Raw genomic sequence first — 27,167 nt, 5'->3', positions numbered from 1 at the left:
ATTGTCAATAACGTTAAACAGAAATCAGCTACTATGTTTCTTTAGCTGTTAACCACAAGAAGTTCTATACTTTTTTGGGTTTTATTTAATTCATTTTTACAGCTGAAGTAAGTTGGGAAACTTCCTATTAAGCATTTACATCTTACTCTGAACTAGGAAGACAAAATGTCTATGTTGTGATGCATTTTCTACAGTTACTTATTTTGATTAGTGAAATTCAAGGATGTCCTATGTTAAATATTGTCTTCATCAGCACAACAACAATTCAATTTTCATGTTTCACTGTAAAAACCAAGAACCTAGAAAAAGTCATCCTACCTTTCCACTTCCTCCTGGAGAAGAATCAATCATATCAATGCCTGTAGAATCATGGAGAACTTGGCCATTGCAGATAACATGTGGTACATAAACATGCCCTTCAATGCAACATTCTATGAATTCCATGTTGTTTTCAGTTAACGTTCCCGTTTTATCTGTGAAGACATACTCAATCTGCAAATGAGCACAAATTAAAAACACCAGGAATATGAACAGAAATTTTCCACAGTCTCTTAACAAAACTGGTATTATTACTGGGTTACATCTTCTTTTACAAATCCTTATGCAGGCTTCCTCAGCAAAGGAAGTCAGTATCTTTTGGGAGTCATATTCCACGGAAATGTGGGCCCTGAAAGATTTTTTTCATACAAGAGTATCAGCAAAGCTATCTTTTGCCTCATAACACATATAAAATAATGTGTTTAACCTACTTTCACTCTTCTCTCAAGCCCCCTTCTGGTTTTTCATGTTTTTTCTTGCTGCAAGACAGCTATTTATGGAAACAAAAGGCACACAAATTCCTTTTCACAAGGATCATTATTTAATGTACGTGCCTGGATTTCGATCAGTTACTGTCAGAGGGTCCTTAGGGTAGTATCAGAATTCTCCACTACGTTAGTTTAAAGGATGAGGATTCTGAACTAATGGTCACATATAGTTATACACATGGGCACTGTTACTGCCCTGGAAACAGTCTTTTTGTTTCAATATTGAATTTTTCATTAATTTTATCTTCTACAATGAGCCCCAGCATTTAAGGATAACAACATCAAAAATAAATCCAAAACCTGAACTATAAACCAGAACAGCCAGACAGGCACAAGCTCGAATTTGGATATTGGATATAAATACTGTATACAGATCGTATGTACATATTTGATAAACTGAGAGCAATATGTAAGGTTAGGAATTAAACACGGGAAGTAAGGCAACTCTTTAGTATTCATCAGGTAGTTAACAAACTTCAACACTTATGAAGTGCATCAAACAAAACAAAAAACGACTTTTTGCTCTCAAGTCATAAAAGAAGTTATTAAATATGTTAACTTTCCTCCTAGACTCACTTTTCTAATATTCATTAATCTGAAAAGACAAGTTTCCAGATTTTCCAGTGGTTTGTTATCTGTGGACACAATACCCATACGCAACTTTTTTCGAAGTGAACAGGATTTGTATGGAATTGTTTCATGTCAACTCCTATATTCAATTTCATAATACATTTATAAAATATGCAAAATGCTATCAAGCAAAGGTCTTTTGTTCATTCAGTGTGCTGCTCTGGGATCAACACCCTTTACATGAAAAGAGGAATAAAGCATGTATATCACTATGACAATATTTACTACAACCACAAATAAGGATTTGCAATCAATGCCTTCATTAGAAATACAATGTATAATTTTTTTCAAAAATGTAAAAGCAAAATTCAGTTCATTTGATTGGTATGGAACATGCCAAGTACTGATGAGAGTCACATTCCAGGGACAGCACTTCAATTTAGTAGTAGTAAGTTATTTTTTATAACAGAATCACAGAATGGTTGAGCGTGGAGGGCACCTCCAGAGGTCATCTGGCCTAAAGCCCCTGCTCAAGCAGTGCCGCCAAGAGCTGGTTGCCCATGACCATGTCCTGTAAGGTTTTGGTTATCTCAAGGGAAGGAGACTCCGCAGTCTGCCTGGGCGACTCCAGTCACTGTGACAGTAAAATAGTGTTTCCTGATGTTCAGACAGACCCTCCTGTTTCAGGTTGTGTCCACTGCATTCAGTCTTGTCACTGGGCATCTCTGAAAAAAGCCTGGTTCCATCCTTTTTGCACCCTCCCTTCAGGTGTTTACATACATTGGGAAGATCTTCCCTGAACCTTCCCTTCTGCAGGCTGGACAGTCCTAGCTCTCTCAGCCTGTCCTCACATGAAAGCTGTTCCTGTCCCTTCACTATCTTTGTGGTCTTTCACTCCTTCCAGTAAGCCCCTGTCTCTTGTACTGGGGAGCTCTGAACTCTCAGAATGACCGAATGGTTGGGGTTGGAAGGGACCTCTGGAGATCATCTAGTCCAACTCCCTGCTAAAGCAGGTTCTCCTAGAGTAGGCTGCACAGAGTTGTGTCCAGGTGGGTTTTGAATATCTCCAGAGGAGGCTGCTCAGCCCCTCTGGGCAGCCTGTCCCAGGGCTCTGTCCCCCTCAAAGTAAAGAATTTCTTCCTCATATTTGGATGGAACTTACTGCGTACTTGACACAGTACTCTAGCTGTGGCCTCACCAGTGCAGAGCAGAGAAGGATCACCTCCCTCCACCTCCTGGAAATGCTCTGCCCAATGCAGACGAGGACACCATTTGCCTTCTTTGCCGTAAGGGCACGTTGATGGCTCATGTTTAACTTGTTGCCCAGCAAGACCCTCGGATCCTTTCCTGCCAAGCTGCTTTCCAGCTGGGTGGCTGCCAGAGCACACTGTGCCCCGTCACCCAGATCACTAATGATCAGGACTGGACCCAGTACTGAACCTGCTGTACACCGCTAGTTGCTGGCCTCCCACCACCCCTGGGGCTGGCCGTTCAACCAGCTTTCAGTTCACCTCATTGTCTGCTCAACCAGCCCATAATCCACCAGTTTGGGGATCGAGACAGTGCCAACTGCCTCCCACAAAAATAAAACACTTGGTACCATCTTTTATCCAAATAGGTATGTGCCCCTAAAAGCTTAATTACTAGTTTGGCTGGACAAAAATAAGGAAATGGTACCATCTTATTTGTTTATTTGAAAACCTGTGAAAACATTTTTCATTAACAGAGTGTCTAAATATTTTCTCAAAAAGTGATTCATGCGTATCTCTGTCAAAGTGATGATTTTCTTTACACAGAATATTAAACATAGACCTTCTTCTGGAAAATAAGAGTGACAGTCAATCATTTTACTGGATGAAACTTGTGTCTGTAGATTTGGTGTCAGTGTAGCCAAACAAAAGTGGTTTTTTTCCATCTAACTTTTACTCTAAGGAAGGTAGGCGCTTATATAATCTCCTTCCATAGTTAACGGAGAGAAATCATTACCTTCCTAGAGTGTTTATCCTTTACCAATACAGTTATATTAACTCAATTCCATTGACTGGCTGAGAAATCAGAATTTTTTATTCTGAAAACCAGACCTCAAATTTTATTTTCACAATTAATCAGCACTACAGAAAATGAACACAAATAATAAAAAGGAACTGCAAAAAAAATAATTGAAGTTACAATTTTAAAATAAAAAAATATGGTAGAAACAACCAAAAAAATCTATCATTCAATGAAACTTACTTGTCCCAACTCTTCATTGAGGTCAGAAGTGTTCACCAGTGGTCCTTCACCTGTGTCCTCATCAAACATTTCCTCATCCCATGTAAGGAAATAAGAACCAAGAAATTTCTGCATTTCCACAGTAACATACATGGATACAGGAATAATGTAGTTGAAAAGAACCATGAATGCAAGGAAGTCTGTAAAAGCTCGAAGAAACTGCCAAAGAAACAAGATGAAAGTATTGATTTTTCATGTACCATCAAAAGCTGCAAAACGACTACATACATTTGCAAATTATATTTTTCTAATGATTTTAAACAATAAGCAACACCTTTTGACAGCTCACAGGCACAAATGTATACCTTCACAATTTATAACATCACAACTAACTTGGCATGAAGAAAAACTTTTTTATTCTAAATGTACGTTTTTCTTTACAGACATACAGGTGTAGAGTACAGTTACACATCATTGTTGTAAAGTTCTAGAGCAACTAATGAGAGTGGTGAACACCTGTATGAGAACAAGAAAAACAATAAAATGTACATTCACAAATTACCAGAAAAATACACACAGTAACTCATTCAAGGATTACCAAATTACACAATTTTAATGCAGCATTTCCATTAATAAAGGGTTTCCCTTCCTTCTCTCAGTACAAGTAGAATGTATGCACATAACCTGGCTCAATTTTTTCAGTGGTGGAGACATGTCGGAGGTATAGGCAACCTACTGAGCAGGTAGTGTTACTGGTGGTATAGAAAGATCTGTAACATGCCTGGCTAGTGTGCTCATCACGCGTTTAGGGTAAAAATGGAAATTTTCCTCTAGCCTGATCGGGACGCTCTAGTGAAATAATGCTTTCTCTAGTGCTGTATTGAGTTCATTACTCTGGATCATCTTGGTATCCACTCTGGACAATGTCCTTGCTCCTGTAAGGACATCAGACACTGGCAACTCTTGCTGGTCTGTAGTTCTCATGACAGAGTTACAGAGCTATATGAAACTAAGGTTTTGAGGGGTACTCTTAAAGAGATTCCCTACAGTGGATTCTTTTGAACATATCTGTTACATGATTGCCAAGAGTTGTGGGATTCCTTTCAGTCCTGTATTTCTCTGCAAGAGGTCAGTTCTTTAGTAATTTGCATAAATGACAGGAAACTCCAGAACACTTTCATGATGCTTTTTATATTAAACCAGACGTTTTCTCATCAGCTAAATTCACACATACAACTTAAGTGCAAAAATTTAATACACAAGCTTTCTACAAACACACTGTCATCATTGTTAGCAAAAAAAAAGAAAGAATTTACGGTATGTAAGCAGGCTGTATATACTTTTCAGTAAAATTCTTATAAATTAAGCGTTTAGTAAAACTTTTTTTGTCTTTTAATTTATTTCCATACCAAATTTCTTTTCCTTTCTGGCTCTGTTTTCTGATTATACCATGGCTCATCACGAAATGGTTCGCTCTGCCAGACGTACTTCAGGACAGTGTTTATTAGTGCTTTACTGATGAGAATACAGAGGTATACAATAAGGAATACATTCATTGATCTAAAAAAAAGCAGCAAAATAAGAATTCCATTAGCATATAAACTATAGAGTTTATTAAAACATATTACACTTGTGCTTCAGCTTAAATTTGCTCTAAGTCTAACAATGCTGTGATGTTCAATAACTTTTCTACAGTGTTTTCCTAATGAAGAAAAAAATTACTGAGGACTATTTTCTATTTAAAATGTTAACAGCTATAATTGTTTCCAAAATGTGTGTGACACATTACCAAACCTAATATATTAGTGACAAAAAATAGCATAGATGGAATCACAACAGAATAACCGGGCTTGTAGCTGCAGACTTTTAATACCGTTCCTCTGAACCAATACAAAAACAGTCACGTAAGTACTTTCACAGAAATATAAATCTATTGAGAACACTTTGTTCTGTAGCTGTAATGGTTTAACTCTTTCTAGACAGATCTAAAAAAGGAAAGAACAAGAACACTTTCCATTTAAAATTATATTTTCATTAATGATGGGCATGAACTAAAAGCCATAGGTTACACATCAATAACAATAGAAAGAGACACATAATCATTGCTCAGTCACTGCGAAAGAGAAAGGCTGTCATCTGGTCAGTACACCTTGCTTTGATCAATGACACCTTTTTCACAGGGCTGGATACCTTACTCAGAGCTGATGATTTCAGACAGCAGAGTAGGACTAGGAAATAGTTTTCTCTGTTTTCAAAAAACATAAGCAAACAATGTCAGCCCATTTCTTGAGGATAGTGGTGTCTTCCTTTCCCATCACATATATGCTTGTATGGAACTTTTAATTTTAGCTAAACCATAGAAAACCTGGGACAGACAGACTTTTTGTTACTGTAGTTGATGCAAAGCGAAGTGCATCAAAAAAGGTTACTTTTACTGAATTCAGGACTTAACTGCAATGAAAAGAAATGTTAGGATATTGAAGTGTATAATCTTGGAAAACTGTCAGTAGGTGTACTCTAACCAGGGAAAGAAAAGTCTTCTGAACGTCAAAACATATCATATCTTAAAAAGGTAAGCATTACATCAAGGGGGCTTTTTTAAACATTTAATAATAATTCAGTATTGAGAACCTCATTTGTATGGCATTATGAAACTGATTTTATACATTAAAAAATTATAAGCAAAAAAAAGCAAATTTTAAGTCCCTCTACCTCTTTTTTTATTTAAAATCAACGAAACACACACTTCCAGGGAAAAAAAATCAAATCTCCTTTTATTCACCATTCAAATATGTAGTTTTCCACCCCCAAAATAAATATTAGAAGTTTTACTTTTCTACAGCAGATCGCTTCTGTGATTTTGCCTGGTAATTTAATGCCATCTTAGTTTCCATGCCAGTGTAGATAGCAACACCTGAAATTAGACAACTAGTTTTACTAAAGATTGCAAAGTACAATAATTTCATAAAAGCAGGATTCACTAGATTATTATACTCTGTTATTTCTTTAATTCTCTGTAGGCTGAAGAAAAAGAACAAACATTTGGATGATATGCAAAAACTAGAAATGGCTTTAATATCTTGGTTCTTACAGGGAAATTTTAAGCCGCATTTACATCCCATTCCAGAGTCACAGTTCCCAATCGCTACCATGTTGCTACGTATCAAAGCCAAACCTAAGCTGGGTTTTGAATAAATCCCCTTGTGTTTTTAAGTTCTTTTTTTTGGCTTTAATTTTAGAATCTAAATCATACATTGTAAAAGAAAATCCAGATAGGGCTAAACTACAGGATACATCCAAGCAGAATAAAAGGCAGCCAGCGATTTTGCTTGCTTCAGGAGAATTTAATAATTCATGAATAGAGTGATCTTTTGATTTCCCCACTTCCGGTTGATCACAAAGATAGGGACTAAACTTCAGAAGATTAAATACAACTAAAATAAGATGGATTTGAAGTACTCATTAAACCAGCATACCTGTACATTACTAAAATAATTTAGGATAAGGATTGTGCTGTGGTAATGGAAACAACCACTCATACTATCTCTGCCTGATACAGAAGTTAAGAGAAATATTAAATGCGTCCTCTGAAATTTACAGAAATACTACAAACCGATTATATTAGTTCATATATTTTAGATTACAATTAAAAGCAAAGAGGGAAAGTTTTTATTAATACATACTTTTCACACTTTTTTTGGAGAAAGAGTGGCAAGGACTTGGTACTTTAGGCTAAATAGATCACGGCCATCTATGATCTTTCACGGGAGTATGGAAGTTGTGTATGATAGAGGATGACTTAGACCAGGGGTCCTCAAGCTTTTTAAACAGGGGGGGCGGCATGCGGATGAAGTGGCAGGCAGTCATCTGCAGCTGCTTGGCCTGCCGGGGGTTGGGGGGGTGCTGTGTGTCTGTAAATACCGGGGGCCAGACTGAGGACCCTGGGGGGCCATATCCAGCCCGCGGGCCGTAGTTTGAGGACCCCTGACTTAGATCCTTGTCCCTTTTATCACTAGCAAAGACTGTCTTGTTACAACGGAACTACTACTCCCACTAAGCTCTCTTGAAGAATTTCCAAAAACAGTCTCAGTTTGTGCTTCCTATTTCTGCTAAAATATTAGAAATTTTCCATGGAACAAAGACAATTCATACACACAAAGTACGCTGGCTAACAGAAAGTCTAATTTTGATCAGGAACTGTTTAAGTGATTTTTTAAAAATTTATTTTTTATTCAGCCATATTTATATCTGGTTGGGGTATCTGTCTCTTTTGACAAATGAGCAAAACGGATTCAAAATTTTTCAACAGGCTCGTTAACTTTTTTGGGACAACCACCTTAATTCACAGCGCTTGTTCAAAAGCCATATATTTACATGAAGAAGTTGAGTCATCTTGAGTCATCTTCACTAACCCTTGAAGACTAAACAATAAAATCCCCCTCCCAAAAATCTCTATAGTCATTGTACATCATTAATAGTTACTTTACTGCAATTATAGCAACAGTAAACCTTATAAAAAAGTTGTAAATCAAGTGTTTCAATAGAAATCATATGCTCAGTAATTGTAGGGTTGTAACCTTGTTTGATGTTTGCTTATTACTTCAGGGTCCATTTAAATAATCAATAGAAATATTTACCAAAGATTTTTTCTGTATTCTTTAAAGTGGCTCCTCTAAGAAGCAGATTTTCGGATCCTAACGGCCTGCAAGAGGTAAGTATTAGAGAATACAAACATTTAGAGACAAACGGCAGACCTCAGTGGAAGCCACATCAACAGGGAATTAGTTTTATTAGAATATTTTTTTTGTGTAACAAAATTACTGTGCATTTTTAAAGCTTTTAAGTGAAAATTAAAAATATATAGAGATGCCTAAAAATAAGTTCCTAATTTCACAACTCAAATCTTAAAGCCATGCATCTAAAACCCGCTGCTTAAATACTCATTGTCCTAATTGTAAGGTGCTTATTTTTAAAAATATGGATTCAAGTCTTTTTTAGACTTTATATAAACTATAGTGTCCTGCATGTTAGAATTACTTAAGGCAAATACATCCTTACATTTTATTTTAAGTATAAATGGCATATAAGATAGTTTGATACTTACTATGCGTTTCAAAGGATGAAGATGAATATAGGTAAAATAATTTATTGAGGAGTAGTGGAATTAATATAAGGATCCCCATGCAGTTTAAAATAATATTTTGGAACATGGTATGTAATGCAAATCACCATATGAGTGCAAAACCAAGTACTACTTCATAGGCAGACATCACACAAAAATTGTCAGACTCTTATCTATACAGCAATGGAAAAAACCCAAGAACTAAGTTCAGTATTTTTGAATGTTATTCAAAGTGTTCTTGTGGTATGAAACCCCTAAAAATCAAGGAAATCTAAACAAACAAACTCCCAGGGCCATAACTCTGATGTAAAACCTGAAACTAGTTCCCTTTAAACCAGAAGGGTGATGTTATACGAATTATTTGGATTATAAGACATTATACTGTCATATAGTAAAAAAATAACAACTGCTTTAATAGACCTGCCCAAGTAATACAAGTCTTAATGCCAGATCTTCATTTCATGTGTTACACATAGACCAACCTATTCCTCTTGAGATTAAAAAGATATTTTCTGCTTATTTTCCTTTCCTCTCCCACCAAAGTTCATATCCAACCAACTTTATTAGTCAAAAGACTCTTTAAAGTGAAAGCAGCAAAAAAGACAGTTTTCATAGCAGACTGTGATAGAAAATCATGTATCTAGACACATTGAGGTTAGGAAGGCACTTGGCCAGAATGGAGTAACTCCACACATGCTGGGGTCTAGGACATCACCCAAGCAAGAAGCTTTCCCCTTCTATTGCTTTGCCTCTTGGTGGCAAGGGCCTGAACAAAATCAGGTCCTGAACAAAATCAGGTCCAGCAAGTCTCTTCCCTGCTGGTAAGACAGAAGATCCTAGGTAGAAAATACAGGAAGACTTGTGCCTGTTTTACTGCTTCATTTTTCTTCTCTATTTGCTGGACAAGGAATGTCCTGGGCTACAGACTGCTCCTGAAGCAGAAAGCACCGCACTTCCTTCAGGCTGAAACCTATTTGGCCGGGGACAGACCCTTCTAGGTGCCAGACCCAGGGTAACAGATCATTATCTCCTACACCACGTACAAAACACATTTCCCTGGATGTTACTTTCCTGAACACACATAACATTGTGGACATTGTAGACAAACGTACAAAACTAAACATGATATTTGGCATGTCCAAACTCTTCATTTTCTAAGAAGAAAAATGAGAGAAATACACAAGTGATATTATTCATATTGTTTAGCACACTACCAAGGTCCCATGCTAATGGGGCAGTATTGTACAAGTACTGTCAACATCCTATCAACATCATTTACAAACCAAATAAATGTCAAATAAAAACTGAACTTGAATAAAGACATAAATATAAAATAAGAGAAATCTATTGATTAAAAGATGAAAAATTTAAGATATATGAAACAACAGCCTGGAAACTTCTAAGAGAATAAATATTCTATCAGTAAGTCAGGGCAGCACAATGTTGGTGAACCAAAGGTACTTCTCATTATTGATACTTATTCAGTCCTGAAAATGTTTAAATGTGTAGAAACTGGATTTTTCTTACCTTGCAGTAGGCTCATTCCTATCATGGTAAACATTTATTCGACCAACAAATCTGCAAGGGAAATATACAAGTAGTTTAACAGCACTCCTCATTTGATTATTCTTATGCATAAATGTCCCAATATTTCAGTTTTTTTCATGTACATTACAAGGACATAGAATTCTCTCTACATACAGACATATATACTGCACATACATATTTAAAACCAAAGCAAAATATGCTCACTTTTTAAAATATACATGGGAATAGGTTATTTGAGAACTATTTTCTAGAAACTCTTTATTACAGCTAGCAGTTTCCAATTGAACATGGTCTGATTATCCAGAACATAAACATATGTATATATCTAAAACATGTAAATAAAAAAATACACAGAAGAGTAAGTCAACGTAAAGTTTGCAAATAAAGAGATATAAGAGATTATGGAACTAGGAATAAAGCTTCTAAGTAGACCCATCAGCAAGAAATAACAAGAGCTCTTACTCCCTAAACTACCTGTGGTAAGCCAGCGCATTTACTATCCTTTACGAAACCTAGAACCTACAACTGAGTTAAAAACAAAAAACCCAAAAGCATAAAGCCAATAAGCAATTTTCCCTCTGAATATCTATCTCTAAGTACATGTTATCTGTACGTGGTGGGCTGACCCTGGCGAGCGACAAAGCACCCACTAGCTTCTTGTTCATTCCCTCCCCAGCAGGATAGGGGAGAGAACTGGAAGAGCAAAAGCAAGATACAAGATGACAGTTTAACAAGTGAAGGAAAAAACTCAACTGACACAAAGGCAACCACTCACCATCTCCTGTAAGCAGAACAATGCCCAGCCAGTCTCCAAGCAACAGCTACTTTGGAAATACTACCCCCGGCCGCCAAACAATTTTACTGCCGAGCATGACGTTATATGGCACAGAATACTCCCCTGGTCACGGAGGTCAGCCACCCTGGCTGTGTCCACCCCCAGCCTCTTGCCCACCCCCAGCCTACTTGCTGGGGGGCAGAGTGAGAAACAGAGAAAGCCTTGACACTGTGCAAGCACTTTTCAGCAACAGCTAAAACACTGGTGTGTTATTAACAGTCACAAATCAAAAACACTAAAACACACGGGCTGCTGTGAAGAAGATTTACTCCATTCCAGTCAGACCCAGTACACTGTGTTTGCAATACCACTGTCCAAGTGGATAAACTCAAATCAAAAGGGATTAAGGCAGACATTAGCATTCTGGATGGCAGAGGAAACTATGGGAGGAGCTGGTGCATCTGTTACCCTGAAAGGGAACCTCTCAGGCTCAGAGAACTGGTGACCTGCCTGCTGAGAGTATATACAACACCGTAGAGCCACATCTAATAACACTGTACAGTTTGTTATGATTCATCATGATAGAAAATGACCATGTGCTTTTGGAAAGGATCACTACTGTAGTTTGTTAAAAAGTGCCAAGTAAAAATTAGCAAAGATAGAAACTGTCTACCAATAAGCATCCTCATTCACGTGTCAACAGTTGTCCCAACAAATTCCACCATCTACAATAGCATGAGCTTCAACTTCCAACCATTCGCTTTATGAGCCAGATATTTAAAAAAGGATCAAGTGATTCACAGGATTAGTCTTCTAAAGGATCCATTCTCTTGCAGATTTATAGGCCAGTTCCTTGGTCACTGAGATCAGGGAAGAGAGATACCTCCACAACTCATAAGCAATGTTTTCTCTGCATCTTCCAACAGTGTTTGTTGACAAAAAAAAGTGCATTTTAGTTTGTTTTCTGTGTATTATTTCAGCTATTTTTACTACAGCAGGAACAAGTGTTTCCTCAATGGTATGTGGGGTTTTGTCCTTCATTATTTAGAAAGAAACTCGAAAAAAGGCTTCTAATGTTTTATCATTAAGTTATAGTGAAATTTTGTTCAGCACTGTTGTTAAATATCGAATATTGCATGACTTTAAACATTGCTAAAAAACTACAGCTATTTTGCTTCATGTTCTGGATGCTTAATTTTTAAATCTCTTGCTAATCATGATGGCTTCATGCTGTCATTAGCTAATATCTTAAAGCATGTGTGGTGAGGTTCATTGTTAACAATAAGAGATGTAAATCCCTACTTCAAAGTGTCTTGACAATTTGAAATTTTTCTGGACAATTTCTTGTCAGATCTGATTAGAATGGCATTGGTTTTACCTTGTAATGTAGCTGATGTGGCTTGTATGTGATGTTACCTTGTAATGTGGCTCGTACCAGGAGTGGAAGTGTTTGCCCTTTCATTGTTGTTGACTTGTGCTTGCATTGTTAGTATTCAATCCATGGTTTCTTTGCAGGAATCTTTTTATGGCCACTTGACCATTTTTTGAGGGTTACTTTAGTTAAAACTAGATAGTACAACCCATAAATCCACTTAACCAGGCACACATAAACTGCAATACTTTGCAATATGCTGAAAGCACAGGAACAAGTGAGGGTGCCAATGGCAACCTCTCTGCATGGTAGAACAACATCTCCTCCCCGGATACTCCACATAAACTCTACGTGGCATGGGACTGACATACAGAGTAAGAGTGCCAGTGTCAAGAAATATATTAGATGTTATTTAAGCTTAATTTCTTCCTTATTTTTTAGATTTAAAAAACCAACTAGAAATAGAAGTTCTAAAATTTTCATCACACACCCCAGTGGATCATCTTGTGTGCTCCCCTTCGGAAACCACTGCACTAGAGCAGTCCAGCGAGCTACCTGCAGGAAAGGAGCATGGATGGAAGCCTAACCTGACTTCAAGCTCACTGTGGGGCCCACTCTAACCAGCCACATGCAGCCACTAGCTTTTCATTTTATTTTTATAATTTATTGTTAGGGTACCTTTAACGAAACAGGTAAGAATTACTTTCTTACTTATAAAGGTCAGGCTGAGGTTGTTCACATTCAATGGTAGCATGTAGTGCATCGATTTCTTGTTCATTGTGAAATGCCTTTGTATCTTGAACAGCATAGTAAGTCTGGAGTCAATAAAAAGGTGTAAATAAGATTTAGAAAGGAAGGACAGATACACAAGACATTAATCTTAACATATACTTCAGCTCAGCATGAAATAGATTTACTGACTTTTACACAAGAAATCATAGTTAAAATAAGATGCATCTTTAAATGCTCCTAATTGGGCATCTTTGCACATTATATGCAAGTATTTTGCAGTGTACTCAAATAAGGTCACCATGAAAGCATTTAAGTACAAAGAAGTTTGTGCATTATCTCTGTCATCTGCATGCCTGTACTGGACACAAACAAAATCACAACTAAATAAATTTTAAAGCTTCCCATAAAATAATGATATTTTTAGAAAAATGAAGTCAACTGGTGGAAACATAAGCTACACAACTTAGTGTATCTGCTCAGACATATAAGCATGAAGTCATGTTGCAACCTGCATAAAAAATTAAAAGCAAACTTTGCCTTAAAAAGAAAATGTAGAACATTTAATTACTTTATGACTGGATTCACCATCCAAACTAGCTGTTGTAACAAAACATGTTCCATCTCCTCTACTACTTGATAGAAATATTAAGTCACATGGGAATGTTTCATCTTCTTTTACCATTACAATATCTCCAACCTAGGGAAAAAAACACAACAAAATAAAATGCATTGATCATTTATGTAGCAGCCCAAATTTCAGATTTCAAAATCAAAACCTAGGTTCACTCAAATATTTTGAAAAAACATCAATCTTTATTTACACCAAGATTTTACCGTAGGAGCAGAGAACGACAGAAATATATCTGAAAAACTGAACTACACCTCGTCGAACATCTGAGGTCTACTGTGTACTAAATTTCCTCTCAGGATAACCATTTTGGCAAGTGCTGTCTTACTAAGTTTTGCAATGTTATTTGAGAGACAGAAGATACTATCCGCATTTTAAGACTAAATACAACAAAATATTGTTTCAAAAACAGCTAGAGATGTGAACTACTCTTGTTGGCTCTTGAGTATAAGCATCTAGCTCCAAATATTATAATTAGAGATAGTTGAAAAAGCTAAGAATTCCAAGTCTGCCAATGAAAACCGGACACATTTTCAGCAGAATTTATGACTAGAAGCCCATCCTACTTTTATCCGTGTTTAAAGGTGAGCAAAGTAACTTTTATTCATGCAAACACAGGTACTATCTTACAGCATATTAAAGAGTGTCACAGAACAGTCAATCAACTATAAATTCAAAATATTACTTTAAACCACACATTTGAGAAAACCAGCCTTTGATACATTTTTGGAGGTAATTTTTTTCAAAGGAGAATATAAAAAAAACCACAAAACCAGAAAAGATCTATTACATGTTTTAAGAATGTTTTTCAAAGGAATAGGAAAAAAAAAAAAAAGAACAAAGAAAGAAAATATCTATTACATGTTTTAAGAATATCAACATTTCAATAAAAATCCCATCAAAACATGTAATTTTTGCAATTTTTCATGTAGCTCAACATCTGTTCAATATAATTTTATGTCATAATTCATTACCATAAGATTCAGCTTAATCATTTTTCTCATGATACACTTAAAAAAAGCTCAGTCCCAATATCCTTAGCAGTTGAGTTAAGCAAAAGAGTCTGATAACAATTAACAATAGTAACATCTAAAAATAAAATTGTGACAACTTAGATAAGATTTATTAACATGTACTGAAGAATTAGGATTATGACAACAAAAGAGATTTCACTTCTTGTAGATATGAAAAAGGTGCTTTTTAACCAACAGCAATGAAAAACTGCCGATTGTACATATGGCATAGAAGAATGCAAGTTGCTAAGCATACCTGCAACAATCAGGTATGAAAACTAATGGATACTTCAGTAAGTTATTTTCCATCTTTTGTGTAAATTATGGTGTCTTTTTGAAAATTATAAGCTGTAGGGTTTACTAATTTTCAGTCTCTGAACAGAAATTAGAGATGTATTAAAACAGCATAATGACAATTGGATACTTCCTTTCTAGAGCAAAAAGGCTGCACTTTTAACCGATAATAAAAAGTTTTGGGCTGTTCAAATGGAGAAAGGGATTAATTTCCTCACGTATTTCCTTTTGATTAAATGACTTCTCATGTAACATTCTGCAGACTCAGGCAAGTGAAGATAACATAGTGAGACAGAGAAGGGGTAGGTTTGGAACCAGAGGCAGTGAATGTCTCAGCTGGAGCCAGCCTGAACAACATACAGCCTTCACCCTGAAAAGCAGTGAACCTTAATGGACCAGACTACTATTCAAATTGCCTTATTCCTCCAAGACATGTTTTCAAGACAACCTGCCTTTTTGCCACAAAATCATTAATTATGAAAGACTATATAAACTATAATAAAGCCCTCTAAGTGAGAACGTCACAAAACCACTCAAAACACTGTTAGGCAATTATCTTGAATGAACTGTCAGGTGACAGAGAATTCATCTATTCCTAGAACAAACTGTAGGAACATCACTTAACTTTTTGATTTTGCGAGCTCTCTTTACCACTGAAAACAACATTAATTTACTTACCAGCTACCTAAACCACAGTGATATTACTGCAAGTTTAACCACCTCTACAGATGCCATAAAAGGAAAAATCAGAATTTTTCAGAACATTGAATCTAGCAAAAGAGAAAGTCGGGAGGGCAGTTTAGCAAACAAACCCCTCCCGACAGAAGTGTCACTACAAGAATAAGGATAAGAAAAAATGCCCGCTGTGCCTAGAGTTTTTGAAGTTGCCACTGAAAACATTTACACATCAGAAAGTGAGTTTTTTAGTCCAACTTATAAAGACACAACAGTCCTCTTCCTTTGATTTTCACATATCATTGTATTGAATGATCCTTATTATTTTAGCAAGATTCTCTCTGTAAGCCACAGCATCCACAACATCCTGCAAAAGCCAGGAACAATCTATAATACAACAGCCTATTAAAACAGAAGTTAATAATCTAAACACTATTCAAAAGAAAAAAAGGCAGGAATAAGGAAAAAACCCAAACCAATTAAAAGTACTAGCAAAGAGCATCTTAATAAAAATTTAAAAGGTGTTCTGACAACAATTGCCACTGTGCCAGCTACAGGTGCAAAGAGGATGGAGCCAGGCTTATTGCAGTGGTGCTCAGTGACAGGACAAGAGGCAGTGGGCACAGCTTGAAACATGGGAGGCCTCACGTTGTTTTCACTACTAGGGTGACTGAGCACTGGCACAGGTTGCCCAGGGAGGCTGTGGAGTCTCCCTCCTTGGAGATACTCAAAACCTGTCTGGACATGGTTCTGGGCAACCAGCTCTGAGTGGGCCAGATGACCTGCAGATATGTCTGCAGCCTCAACCACTCTGTAATTCTATGAAAAAGAAATGTCTTCTTTCAGCAATTCAAATGTCCACAGGCTTTAGGTGCAGAAGAATCTACCTTTATACTGTCTAGTATGTTTTCTTGTGTAATACAGGTTAGAGAATTTTACCCATTTACCCATACATACAGGTATCTCTTTCCATGCAAATATTTCCTATGTCTGTCTCTCCTACCATTTAATTGCTCAAAATACAGTCTCTGAAAGGCAAAGAATAGGGGCAAAATTGGGAAAATATGGGCAACAGACTAATTAATGGAATACAAATTCCAGTTATATGGTACTTGATTATTTTTATTTGGAATGTTTAACTGTTTAGTTACACACATGAAATACTCAGCAAGTGATGCCTTAACATTTTTTTTTTTTTATTACTGAGAAGCCCTAGGCAGAAACTATCACACTGAAAGGGAAGGTCACAGCAGAAAGGCTATGAACTCTGTGAAGCCATTTATGCCCAAACAAGGCAGAGCAGAAAAAGATATCCCTAACAAAGATATCTGAAATAAGGAAATTCCAAACAAATATCCACCAAATTTGCTGAGTTCTAAAGAGAATAATGATGAAAAGTTAATCTGATTTAAAAAAAAAAAAAAAAGCAGCAGCAGCAGAAATTAATTTCTGAAAATACCTTCAAAATACCAGGACGGGAATGTAGCAGCATTCAGAAGGCTGATGAAGAGATATGAAGGGTAATGAAGAAAGTATTCTGAATTTGTTGTATATGTAAGCGTTGGATACACAGGACAAACTCATAGCATTGACTATCATGATCAGGCTTAAATGCATTATTAATGTGCACAACCACAGAGCCAAAAATGGAGAAATGACAAAAGACAAATCACAAGTGAAATTTCAAGTTAAAAAATGGAAAATGAAAGGAACAGTCATGAGATGAGTTAATAACACAAAGATAAAAAAGAAATGTATCAAGCTTCTAAAAATATTTATTCAAAGGTGTTAAATTAAAAATTAGTATATTGTGGGCCTAATCTCCATTAAATGTAATAAAGGCTATGTCATCACTGCACTACATTTCTGTATAATTTGTTTTACAAGTGTGAAGCCTGACTCCTAAGATCTGTTAGAGTTAATTACTTACTCTTAATTTTCGGCTTTGCTTTCTAACCAGTTTACCATGTTGAATGAAATGAACAGGGCATTGGTTCATTGCATTGTCAGCTTTATGTCGAAGCCAATCTTCATAACCCTAGAAAACAGTGAAATGGAATGATGTAGTGATGCACATTTGGCTATAAAGACAAAGAACAGCTCTAGCTTGCAACAAAAAATTAAAAAGTTATCCTTGATCAAGATAAGGAAATAAAGAGAAAATATTCTCACTAGAACAAGTGAAATCGTGATACACGTCAGTAATACAGTCAAGTTGGACATATATGAAAAAGAGTATTCACGGTTACAGTTAGTCAACAAAATTACATATTTTTAATGAAGACTTTTTGATGAATAGGGATGTTTACAATGTGTAGAACTATTTCTGGTGTTCAAGTAATCACCTCTTGCTCATGCTTTACTGACTCTTGAGCAAGTGCAAAATACTTATAGAAACAGTTGCTGAGAAGCTGAACGTGTATAAAATCCATTTGGGAAGACTAGGACTCCATTTTGAAAGGTGATAAAGTGACAACATGACTGAAGGTGGTCATATTTCCTGACTGTCATACAATTATATCAGAATTTTTAACACTATATGCAATACATATAGTCCCAAAGAATTTTGTTTCAAGAGGCTTTGCAAGTAACCGATTTTGATTGCTCCATTACCCTATGAATTTGTGTTTTATACAAACAATCAAAGTAAAGGACAGGGAATCTGCAACTTTCCATTCAAAAGGTGCTGCCACGTGATAAAGATTGGGACTCACAAAGACACCAGTGGTTAAGAGATGGAAAATACCACTTGTATTCCACAGCATTTTTATATCTAACTCTCTTGAGCACATTTGAAAACTCAATGTAGAACAAAAGTGTCACTACCTTGGATGCTCTTAGAGATAATCTGAGAACTCACAGAGTCTTTATAAATTTAGTGTAACATAATTCCAGGGGCCTGTACAGCTCCTCAAGCAGGTCCCAAAGTCTACACCAGTTGCTGGGAGAAAGACTCAGGCTGACAGACAGAACTGCAGTACTAGGCACAGCATGTCACAATCCAGGCTTTGGTAGGGCACTATCAAACTACAGTAAGACTCCAACGGGTAACATTTTACATCTTAAGAGTGGGAAAGCCACACTTAAAATACTAGCTATTGCATGTATCACAACTTTTGCTCACCAGCAAAAGCTAAATTGTACTATAGAATATATTCATTGTGTATAGTTAGCACTGTAAAGAAATGGAAGCACTGCTTTCCATAGTTTCTTTGAAAACTAATGAAGGAAAAGTCTGCATTTATCATAAAGACTGTGAAGGTAATCAGTTATCCTGTGAAGAGACAATCCAAATTACCCGCTGCTCTGGATCTGGCTGGGATGGAGTTAACTTCCTTTACAGCAGCTCATGTGCTGCTGTGCTTTTTACTTGCAGCTAAAACAGTGTTGGTTACACCCCAGTGTTCTGGCTACTGCTGAACAAGGCTTGCACCGCATCAAAGCTTTCTCTCCCCACACCAAAAACAGGTCCGTTGGCTGGGGGCGGGCAAGAGGCTGGGAGGGGACACTGCCTGGATGGCAGATCCAAACTGATCAAGGGGATATTCCGCACCATATGACATTGCGCTCAGCAAGAAAAGCTCAGGGAAAGCAGGTAGAAACGGGTCATTTTTGCTGATGGCATTTGTCCTTCTAAGCAAGCATTACACGTGCTGAGGCCCTGCTCTCCAGAAAGTAGCTGGACATCTGCCTGCCGATGAGAAATAGCAAATGAATTCCTCATTTTGCTTGGCTTGTGGTTTATGGTGATGAGCAAGCTGTCGCTTTCCCTATTAAAGTGCCACTAACGCGATATATAAGTCTTTTCACCTTCCCTCTGTTTTCCACGGGAAAGAGGAGTGAGCGAGAGGCTGGGTAGGTGTCTGACTGCAGGCCAGGGTCAATGCACCACATCCTCACTTTTCTTAGTCACTGTTTTATCATCATAGTCCAGAGGCATGTAAGAAGTACAGACTCCCTTCTACAAGTTTTGAGCTAAAATGAGGAGTGCTCTGACCTAGAAACTGCCTTGATGTTCCAACTACTTCATGGGACCTTTTTCCCCAAAAGACAACATTTTCTTGAAGCATGACATGAGAGATCTTTCTTATGCCCATGAAAAGTGCTAACTCCTTCAACCGTCCCAGCAAAAGACACTTAAAGTCAAGCTGCTTACACAGATTATCATTTCACATGCACATTCCTTTCACTGAAATGAAGGAAAGAAATGGCTGGTATGCAGACCCAGACTCAGTGAAGACTGAGTCATGAAAAGGAACTCATTGTGCCACTGAGTTCTTACACTGATAGCTGTCCTGCAGGAACAAGTATCATTAAATTGGACTGAAGGCAAAAAGCCAAACACATAACAAAATCACTGTAAAGACCATTTATTTGTGTCTATTACTTCAGGAGCCCAGATTTTTAGAAACTACTCTGTAACTATGGTGAGATGTTACAGTAAAGGCAGAAGTGTTGTAGGCACCAGATGCAAAGTACTACTTATAAAATCACTTGCTAGTTCAAATTTAGTAAAAATTTTGATGAATTAACTTTGCACTAGCAAGGCTTAGGCCAGATCAGGTATCCTCTGTCCACCTGCAGCTGACCTGAAACTCACAGTCAACAAATTTGGCTCTGGCTAAATCAACAGAAGGGCAATCACGAGCTCATTTGACTCATTCCTGATACAGACTGAATTTGCAATATCAGAAGCTCTGATAACAAGCAGATATGATTGTAATATCCCCATATGAATTAAAACATTCTATATTAATCTATATTAATTTTAAGATCTTAATATTAATATTAAGATCCCATCTACATTTACACACTCATGTCAACTGTAGCACTGCAGCATTAGAGTAGCAAGCAAAAAGCTACCTTAATCTCTTGCTTTTGGTAGTACTACCTTGAAAGAAAAATGGCAAACCTATCCAATTCCATAACTGTATAATGTAATTCTATTAGGAACTTTTACATTCGATTATGTGGCAAGAACTAATTTCTAAAAAATACTTCAATTTTATGGATTAATTTGCACATTAAAAATGAGAGAATACAATAGCATCTGTTCAGTGTTAATCTGTAGAAAGCATTGCAGCTATCGTTATGAACTGTAGATTCAATCAACGTATACTGAAGACTTGAACCAAAATTATTTTTGTTATCTGTTTATACTGTAAAGGCTAAGGAAACCGCAAAGGTAAGAGCAGATTTATCTTCTAAGTTTTTCAGTCTTTATGACTGAAATTCATTTTCAGTCATTATGGAAAAACCTAACAGGATGTAGATAGCTATTCAGAAACAAACAAAAGTCAAACTATGCTGAGTTAACACAACATGTAGATGATTCCTCAGAACACAAGGACATCAGAATTATAAAATAATTCACAAGCTTGCGCTGAATTAGTAGACATCATCATAGAGCAACCAATACTACTTAAACTGAAGAAACAAAAATAAAATTACTCTGTCAAAATTCATCGCAGTCATTCTTTAGGCACCGCCCTAAGACAACCTAACACAAAAAGGCAGGGAAATTGAAATGCAAAACAAATAACAATGTTCTCTTTAGTTTTACTTTTGCTCACTAAATTACTCACCTGTTTGATAGCTGTTACAGTGATAACAAATAAAAGTGGAAGTCCACTTGTAACTGGACTGGTAGGTGTATCAATAATTAACTGCAAAAAAAGGATCAAATATTTTCTGGTTACATTTTTGTGAAGGTAAGCACACAATTTTTCAAGCAAGACGTTTCAAGTAATCATTCCACCAATATGCTACAAAGCACCAAGGAATTTTAATTAAAAAGAATGGTACTTTTAATATGGTTTTAAGAACATATATACTAAAACATTTGAAAAATTCCTATATGCTGTAAGATACAATACTGTATTTAGATCACATTAACATTCAGATATTAAAGTCTAGTAAAAATATTTGCTTGCCAAGACGTTAAGTAAGTACCAGACTGAAAAGCTGTGGCTTTGGAGGCAAAATTACTGAGCAGCATCAGAAATGAGCATGGCGCTGTTTTTACACATTTAACAATACAGCTGTTCTTATGCATGCAAGGGGTAAATCCTGAAATAGTGAGCTGTGGCTTCTGCAATTACAAAGAAAGAGGTAGAATCCAGAGAGGGAGTTCAAATCATAAGAAAATCTAAACTGTCCTGGGAATCTGCATAGCTTTTTATTTTTACAGAATCTGGTGTGCAAAGTAATACACCTTTTCACTTAGCTCAGTGAGATTTTTATTGTTTAACACATTTAAGTGATTGTGAAAGGTTCAGGAAGAAGAGACCTAGGAATTAGCGAACTAGTTTTCTGAGGTAATAATTACTAAAACAAATATTTGTGTATCACCCTAAGCAAGCCTTGTGTAAGCATCTGTATTTCTGTTTCTCTACAGGCTTTGATAACAGTGAGTTGGAAAGTTTCTGCAAGGCATCAATCTGTTATAAAATATTTAGCAAAACTAACAAAACTTTATAATCAGAATAATTTATAGCAATGGTTTTACTGATGTGGATATTTGTTTATTACAAAGTAAAAATAAAAATTACACTCATTCTTTTCAATTTTATCAAGAGATGTCTTGCCATCAAGGTGTTAGCCAGGATGGTGTTAACTTCTCTTTAGGTTAGATTCACACTTACAACCTGGAAATGAAATAAAACTCCTTCTGTCACATCAACAGTGTAGAAGACTGTCCAGGCTCAACCATTTACCTCTGCAGTCACTAAACCCAGTGCATTTTTAAATCTTTTTCAACTCCTTTGTTTTTTAGGAGTAGTCCAGAAATTTGTTGAAAAATGGGGATAGCTTACCTGAACAAGGAAAATGATGAGAAAATAGAAGTTAGCTATTCTTCTGAATTGCTCAAACAAATTTTTCGGTACAAAGTTCCAAAATGTATACTGAAAACAAATGCACACGTTATGCGTGTTTGTGAGAGAAACAGTATTTGCATTCTGTGTTCTAAAACTCAAACAAATTCAACATTCACAATTCAAGATTAAATTAAACAAGAAGCAGGAGCATTTTTGTTACTTTAATAATTTACTGAAACAGAATCTTAAGTTGACAATCATGTATTCCTAGAATCACATCAATTTTCTGAACTGTGATAATCTTGGTACTAGCAACTGAAATAAGTTTTGACTAGCAACAATGCTCATTCAGAGATTTAGCTACAGAACAATACATTTAAAGCCATTAATGGTTTTTTTAAAAATCTTAATCACTTCAAACAGCACTTTTAATTCACTTCTGTTTTGCATGCATGACTTGACGAGGTAGGTGGCACTCTGGAAGTGAACTATGTAGTCATAGCAAGCTGACCAAATAGAAGCTGTCAACCCCTCTTCTGTTCCTTGGCTTGGATGCAAACATACTCCTCAAAATAAACTGTAGCAGTGATTAAGAGTAAATGGCTGCATATTTCTCTACTGATCTTACAAATTATCTGAAGTTTAATAAAGTGACACAAGAAACAACATATAAAAGTACAAACAGAAAAAGCAAAACCTTCAAAGAAAAAAAAAAATCATATAAGCGCGACAGAGAAAGGACCTTACATCATCTAGTCCCCCTGCCCTGCAGGATATTCAAACACACTCTTTACAGAGCTCACTCTGTAACTCCAAAAAAAATTTGCAAGGACTGCTTATTGGAATGCATGTAAAAATGTGAGCTAGAACTGTGTGAAAAGGTACAAAAAATGGCTTGAGAGAACTAATACTGTATCATCTTATTATCCAAATTATCATTTGACACATAATAAAATGACAACTCCAATGTAACTTTCATTTCAAAGGAGATGGGCTAAGAAGCTTCTCCTAATTTATTTGCTCTGCTACAAATGTGCCTTGTCTCTACTTGGCAGACTGCACTGACATTTGCCGATACACAAATTATGCTGTGAGTTAGACATCATCTGAATTTGGCCCTGAAAGCAATGACAGCCAGAATTGTAAAAGGAAAATACATCTATTACATCTGCAGATGAAAAGGATCCTTAAGAAGCATGCTTGAGTTGTACGTGAGACCACTATTACATCTTTTGACTTGTAGAGGGTTAAAGCCTGGAGACGTGTAAGCCATAGGAATGAAATGTTCTTTTCCTACCATGTGCCAAAAATCATTATTTATTCTAAACATGCCCAAAGTAAACTTATCCTGCTTAATAGTTAACTCAGTATTAAATCACCTGTGAGCAAGCCAAAACTCAGGCAGGCATACATGCAACAGCTGGAAAGTCAAGTGCTCTCATCTTGCAATCAGAATACTTTCCACCAGACTGGAATGATGCCCAGCTACTTACCTTGGAATTTTGAAAGAGAACTGCTTAGACTTGATTATTTTTTCTTGCACAACAGTCCTGATCGTTCAAAGCTGCTGTTGTGATATATGACAATATATCCTAATCTATGGTAAATTTTAGATTTTCATCGTTAACTTATCAGCCAAGTTATCTATGTTTTCTAATCTTATGCATTTAGTTTTTATGAATCTCTACCCACTAAGAAGGAAAAAAGAATAGAGGTTTCAGTGAAAAACTTTTGTAAGTTTTTCTGTTTAGTTCTTTTAATAGAACAATTTCTCCTTGTTAAAGGATTTTTTTGACTGTTACAGTTCAATGACAAGCTCCCCAAATCACCATTCATAAAATAAAAATGTAAACTCTTATGCAATAACTTGCTGTTTAAATGTCCTAGAGGATTATTTGACCAAATGTGTGGTGACAGCACACTGTTGTCAGACTAGATAGTTAAAAGATCTGATTAAGGAAGTAAAGTTAGTTAAAAAAAATAACCTTTAAAAAGGTTGAAAGCTCTTCTTCACCCTTAGTACCTGATCTTTCCCATATGCCAACCTTAGTTCCCTGCTATCCCTGTCAAGCAGTGGTCTTGCCCACGGCTCCAGCTCTGGTCAGCGACCCTCTTAGCTGAATAAATGTGAATAACCTGGGAGCAGATTGCTTTTATAGTCTGAGAGGTGTTACTTGAAATGGATGCTTCTTTAACATAGCGAACTTCTTAAAACTTTATTTTTAAACAACCTGACAGACTTTATTACACTGACAGTGCCTGACAGGCACTTTATTATACTGGGTTTCAGACATACAAAGTATTATCTTTATTCTGCCTATTCCTCTTCAAAAGAGAAGTATCAATTTTTGAAGTTTAGGCAAGAAGACAGACCACTAAGATGTCTAGACAGACCTCCCCCTGCCTCAGCCATCATTAGCTCGGAGAAGCATCTAAAAATGGATGATTAATATTTAACCACCATAATCGCTCCCAGGAGAAACAACAGAGTGGCTGCCACTCAGAACAGGATTTATCTTATGACTGCATTCAAGGCAGTTTTGCTACTCTAGTTAGGCAGGAACAAAATAAAAACCACTGAAGAAGAAAACATTAAAAACGAAGACATTAAATACATCAGATTAGTGTGCTCAGACAGAGCGTTAATGCCATCTTTCTCCTTCTGATAATTTCTAGTCATGTTCTTTGTAAACTCTGAAAAGCAGTTTACATATACTTAACTACCTTTTTTCACTATAACTCACTTAAGGGAAATAAGTTTATCCAAATAGTTACGCACTTGAAGCTTTAAGGTGAGGAAGACTTAACTGATCTTTTTCAATTGCTGCAAAAGAGTTAGAGGCCAGAGCACACGCATGACTTTTGCGTATGGGAGGCAATATATGAGACACCAAGCAGTACTTATGTATTCAGCCAAAAGATGAGCACGCTGTATGAACAGATGCATCTGAAGCACTGTGCGAAGAACTGTAAAATCAGTCTGTCTAGAGGCAAACCAGCATAATTCAGGTAGATTTTCTTCCTATATATAATCCTAATAGCACCTGCAGTGCTGGTGTATTTCTGTAATCATGTGCTTGGACTACTTATGCCTCACCTCCACAGTATTCCCGCTCATGCCCCTGCTTCATCTCACTGTGCCATGTTGCTTCCAGCTCCAATACTTCCTTGTTCGAGACAATCCCATGCATTCAAGAATGTAAAATAGGGTCTTCTTAGCAACGGTTTAAGGTTTTAAACGCTTTATTTTGACCCTTTCATTGGAGATCTGCATGCCAGAATTTTGGCTCACATTTCAAGCTTCCCTTTCTCTCCTAAGAGGCAGATAATGTTCTGAACGAAAAGGAGTGTTTCTTAAGTAATCACTTGATATCAAAAGCTGGAGTTCTAAGAAATAAAGCACCACGTATCGCATTATTGAGTTCTGTCAACACCTCATTTCTTACAGCTATTTGTTTAAAAAGTCACCATCTCTCTTCCAACTGGCTCTGACTTCACTCCTTTCCCTCGACCTTTTTTACTTGTAAATGCTTAAAACTATTCTAAAGAAATATCTACTATATTGCTTCAGCCTTGGTTTGCAGACATCTTGCTACATCGATTCTCATCCCTTCTGCAAAACAGAATTAATCTTGAAGATAAATTCAGGGAATAAAAGATAAAAGCTAAACAATAATCTTGCAGTTAATTCCTTAAGTTTTTCAGTGCTTTTCTTTTAACAGATCAAGACACATACACAGAACTTGAACAGGTCCATAGTGACTTCAGTATTTGAAATACACATATTTATATAGGACCGACCAATTACCCAGAAACAATACATTGTTAAAGCTGACAGCTTAACAACTGGACTACGTGTGTGTGCATATATATATATATATGCACGTAACATTTATATAATGCCCTATACATTACTATGCTAATAAACAACCTAAGTATTATATATATTACATACAAATAATTATCCATCTTCAGCAGAAGAGCTGAAAAAGGTCTGCTCAAAAGTTTAACAATTTCTTTAAATTAGTTTTGTTTATTAAAATGTTGGGATTTTTGTCTAACCCAGAGTAGAGAACACTATAGCAGTGTGTGAAAAAAGGAAATCAACCATTAGCTGAAATCATAAGAACCGAGTTGAGAGTATGGCTTGTCTATCTCAAGTGACTTTCTTACAAACACACAGGACGTCTGTAGCAGAACTGATCTATGTTCTTTGATGTATTAAATCAGTTTCAACTCTAACTCCTTCAAGCAGAAAACTTCAAGCAGAAGACTTCTGTGCTTATATATGACTAAAAAAAAAATCGCAATAGTAATATTCATTGCAATGTTTAGGACAGTTTGGAATTAATGTAGAAATACACAGTCAACTTTATTTTAATAAAAAGTATTAACATGCATGTCACCTGCACAGTGATTATCACTCCACTAAGGGAGAGACCCTCCATTTCTCCACACTACATGATGTTGGGTAGTTCACATCACAGGGATCACTGTGAGCTCTATTACATGTAGGGCTTTTGCAGGTGACTAAGAGCCACTGTGCTGAGTGAGTGTACGCTCAAAAGAAAGTGTAAAAAATGAAATGTTTAGGGAAGTTGGT

General features: G+C 36.4%; 1 protein-coding gene across 9 annotated transcripts in view; it reads right to left on the bottom strand.

Annotated features, from left to right (window-relative positions):
- ATP11A (ATPase phospholipid transporting 11A) overlaps positions 1–27,167 on the bottom strand; it is a 131,799-nt gene that overhangs the window by 35,413 nt on the left and 69,219 nt on the right. For all 9 annotated transcript variants that reach the window (XR_008820098.1, XM_056327864.1, XM_056327863.1 and 6 more), the window contains exons 3-13: positions 22,562–22,651; positions 21,332–21,412; positions 17,677–17,784; positions 13,705–13,833; positions 13,116–13,219; positions 10,237–10,287; positions 8,225–8,289; positions 6,420–6,501; positions 4,997–5,147; positions 3,609–3,806; positions 319–492 (exon numbers count right to left, since the gene is read on the bottom strand). Coding sequence is in view for 8 of the 9 variants with exons in the window: in XM_056327864.1 (XP_056183839.1) it covers positions 319–492; positions 3,609–3,806; positions 4,997–5,147; positions 6,420–6,501; positions 8,225–8,289; positions 10,237–10,287; positions 13,116–13,219; positions 13,705–13,833; positions 17,677–17,784; positions 21,332–21,412; positions 22,562–22,651 (1,233 nt within the window). In the remaining variant the exon portion in view is untranslated. The remainder of the gene's footprint in view (positions 1–318; positions 493–3,608; positions 3,807–4,996; positions 5,148–6,419; positions 6,502–8,224; positions 8,290–10,236; positions 10,288–13,115; positions 13,220–13,704; positions 13,834–17,676; positions 17,785–21,331; positions 21,413–22,561; positions 22,652–27,167) is intronic.

Source organism: Falco biarmicus, chromosome 2 (assembly GCF_023638135.1).
Source record: "Falco biarmicus isolate bFalBia1 chromosome 2, bFalBia1.pri, whole genome shotgun sequence".
Lineage (NCBI taxonomy): Eukaryota > Metazoa > Chordata > Aves > Falconiformes > Falconidae > Falco > Falco biarmicus.
The sequence above is the reverse complement of the archived record's forward strand: the minus strand, read 5'-3'. Positions and strand labels throughout refer to the sequence as shown.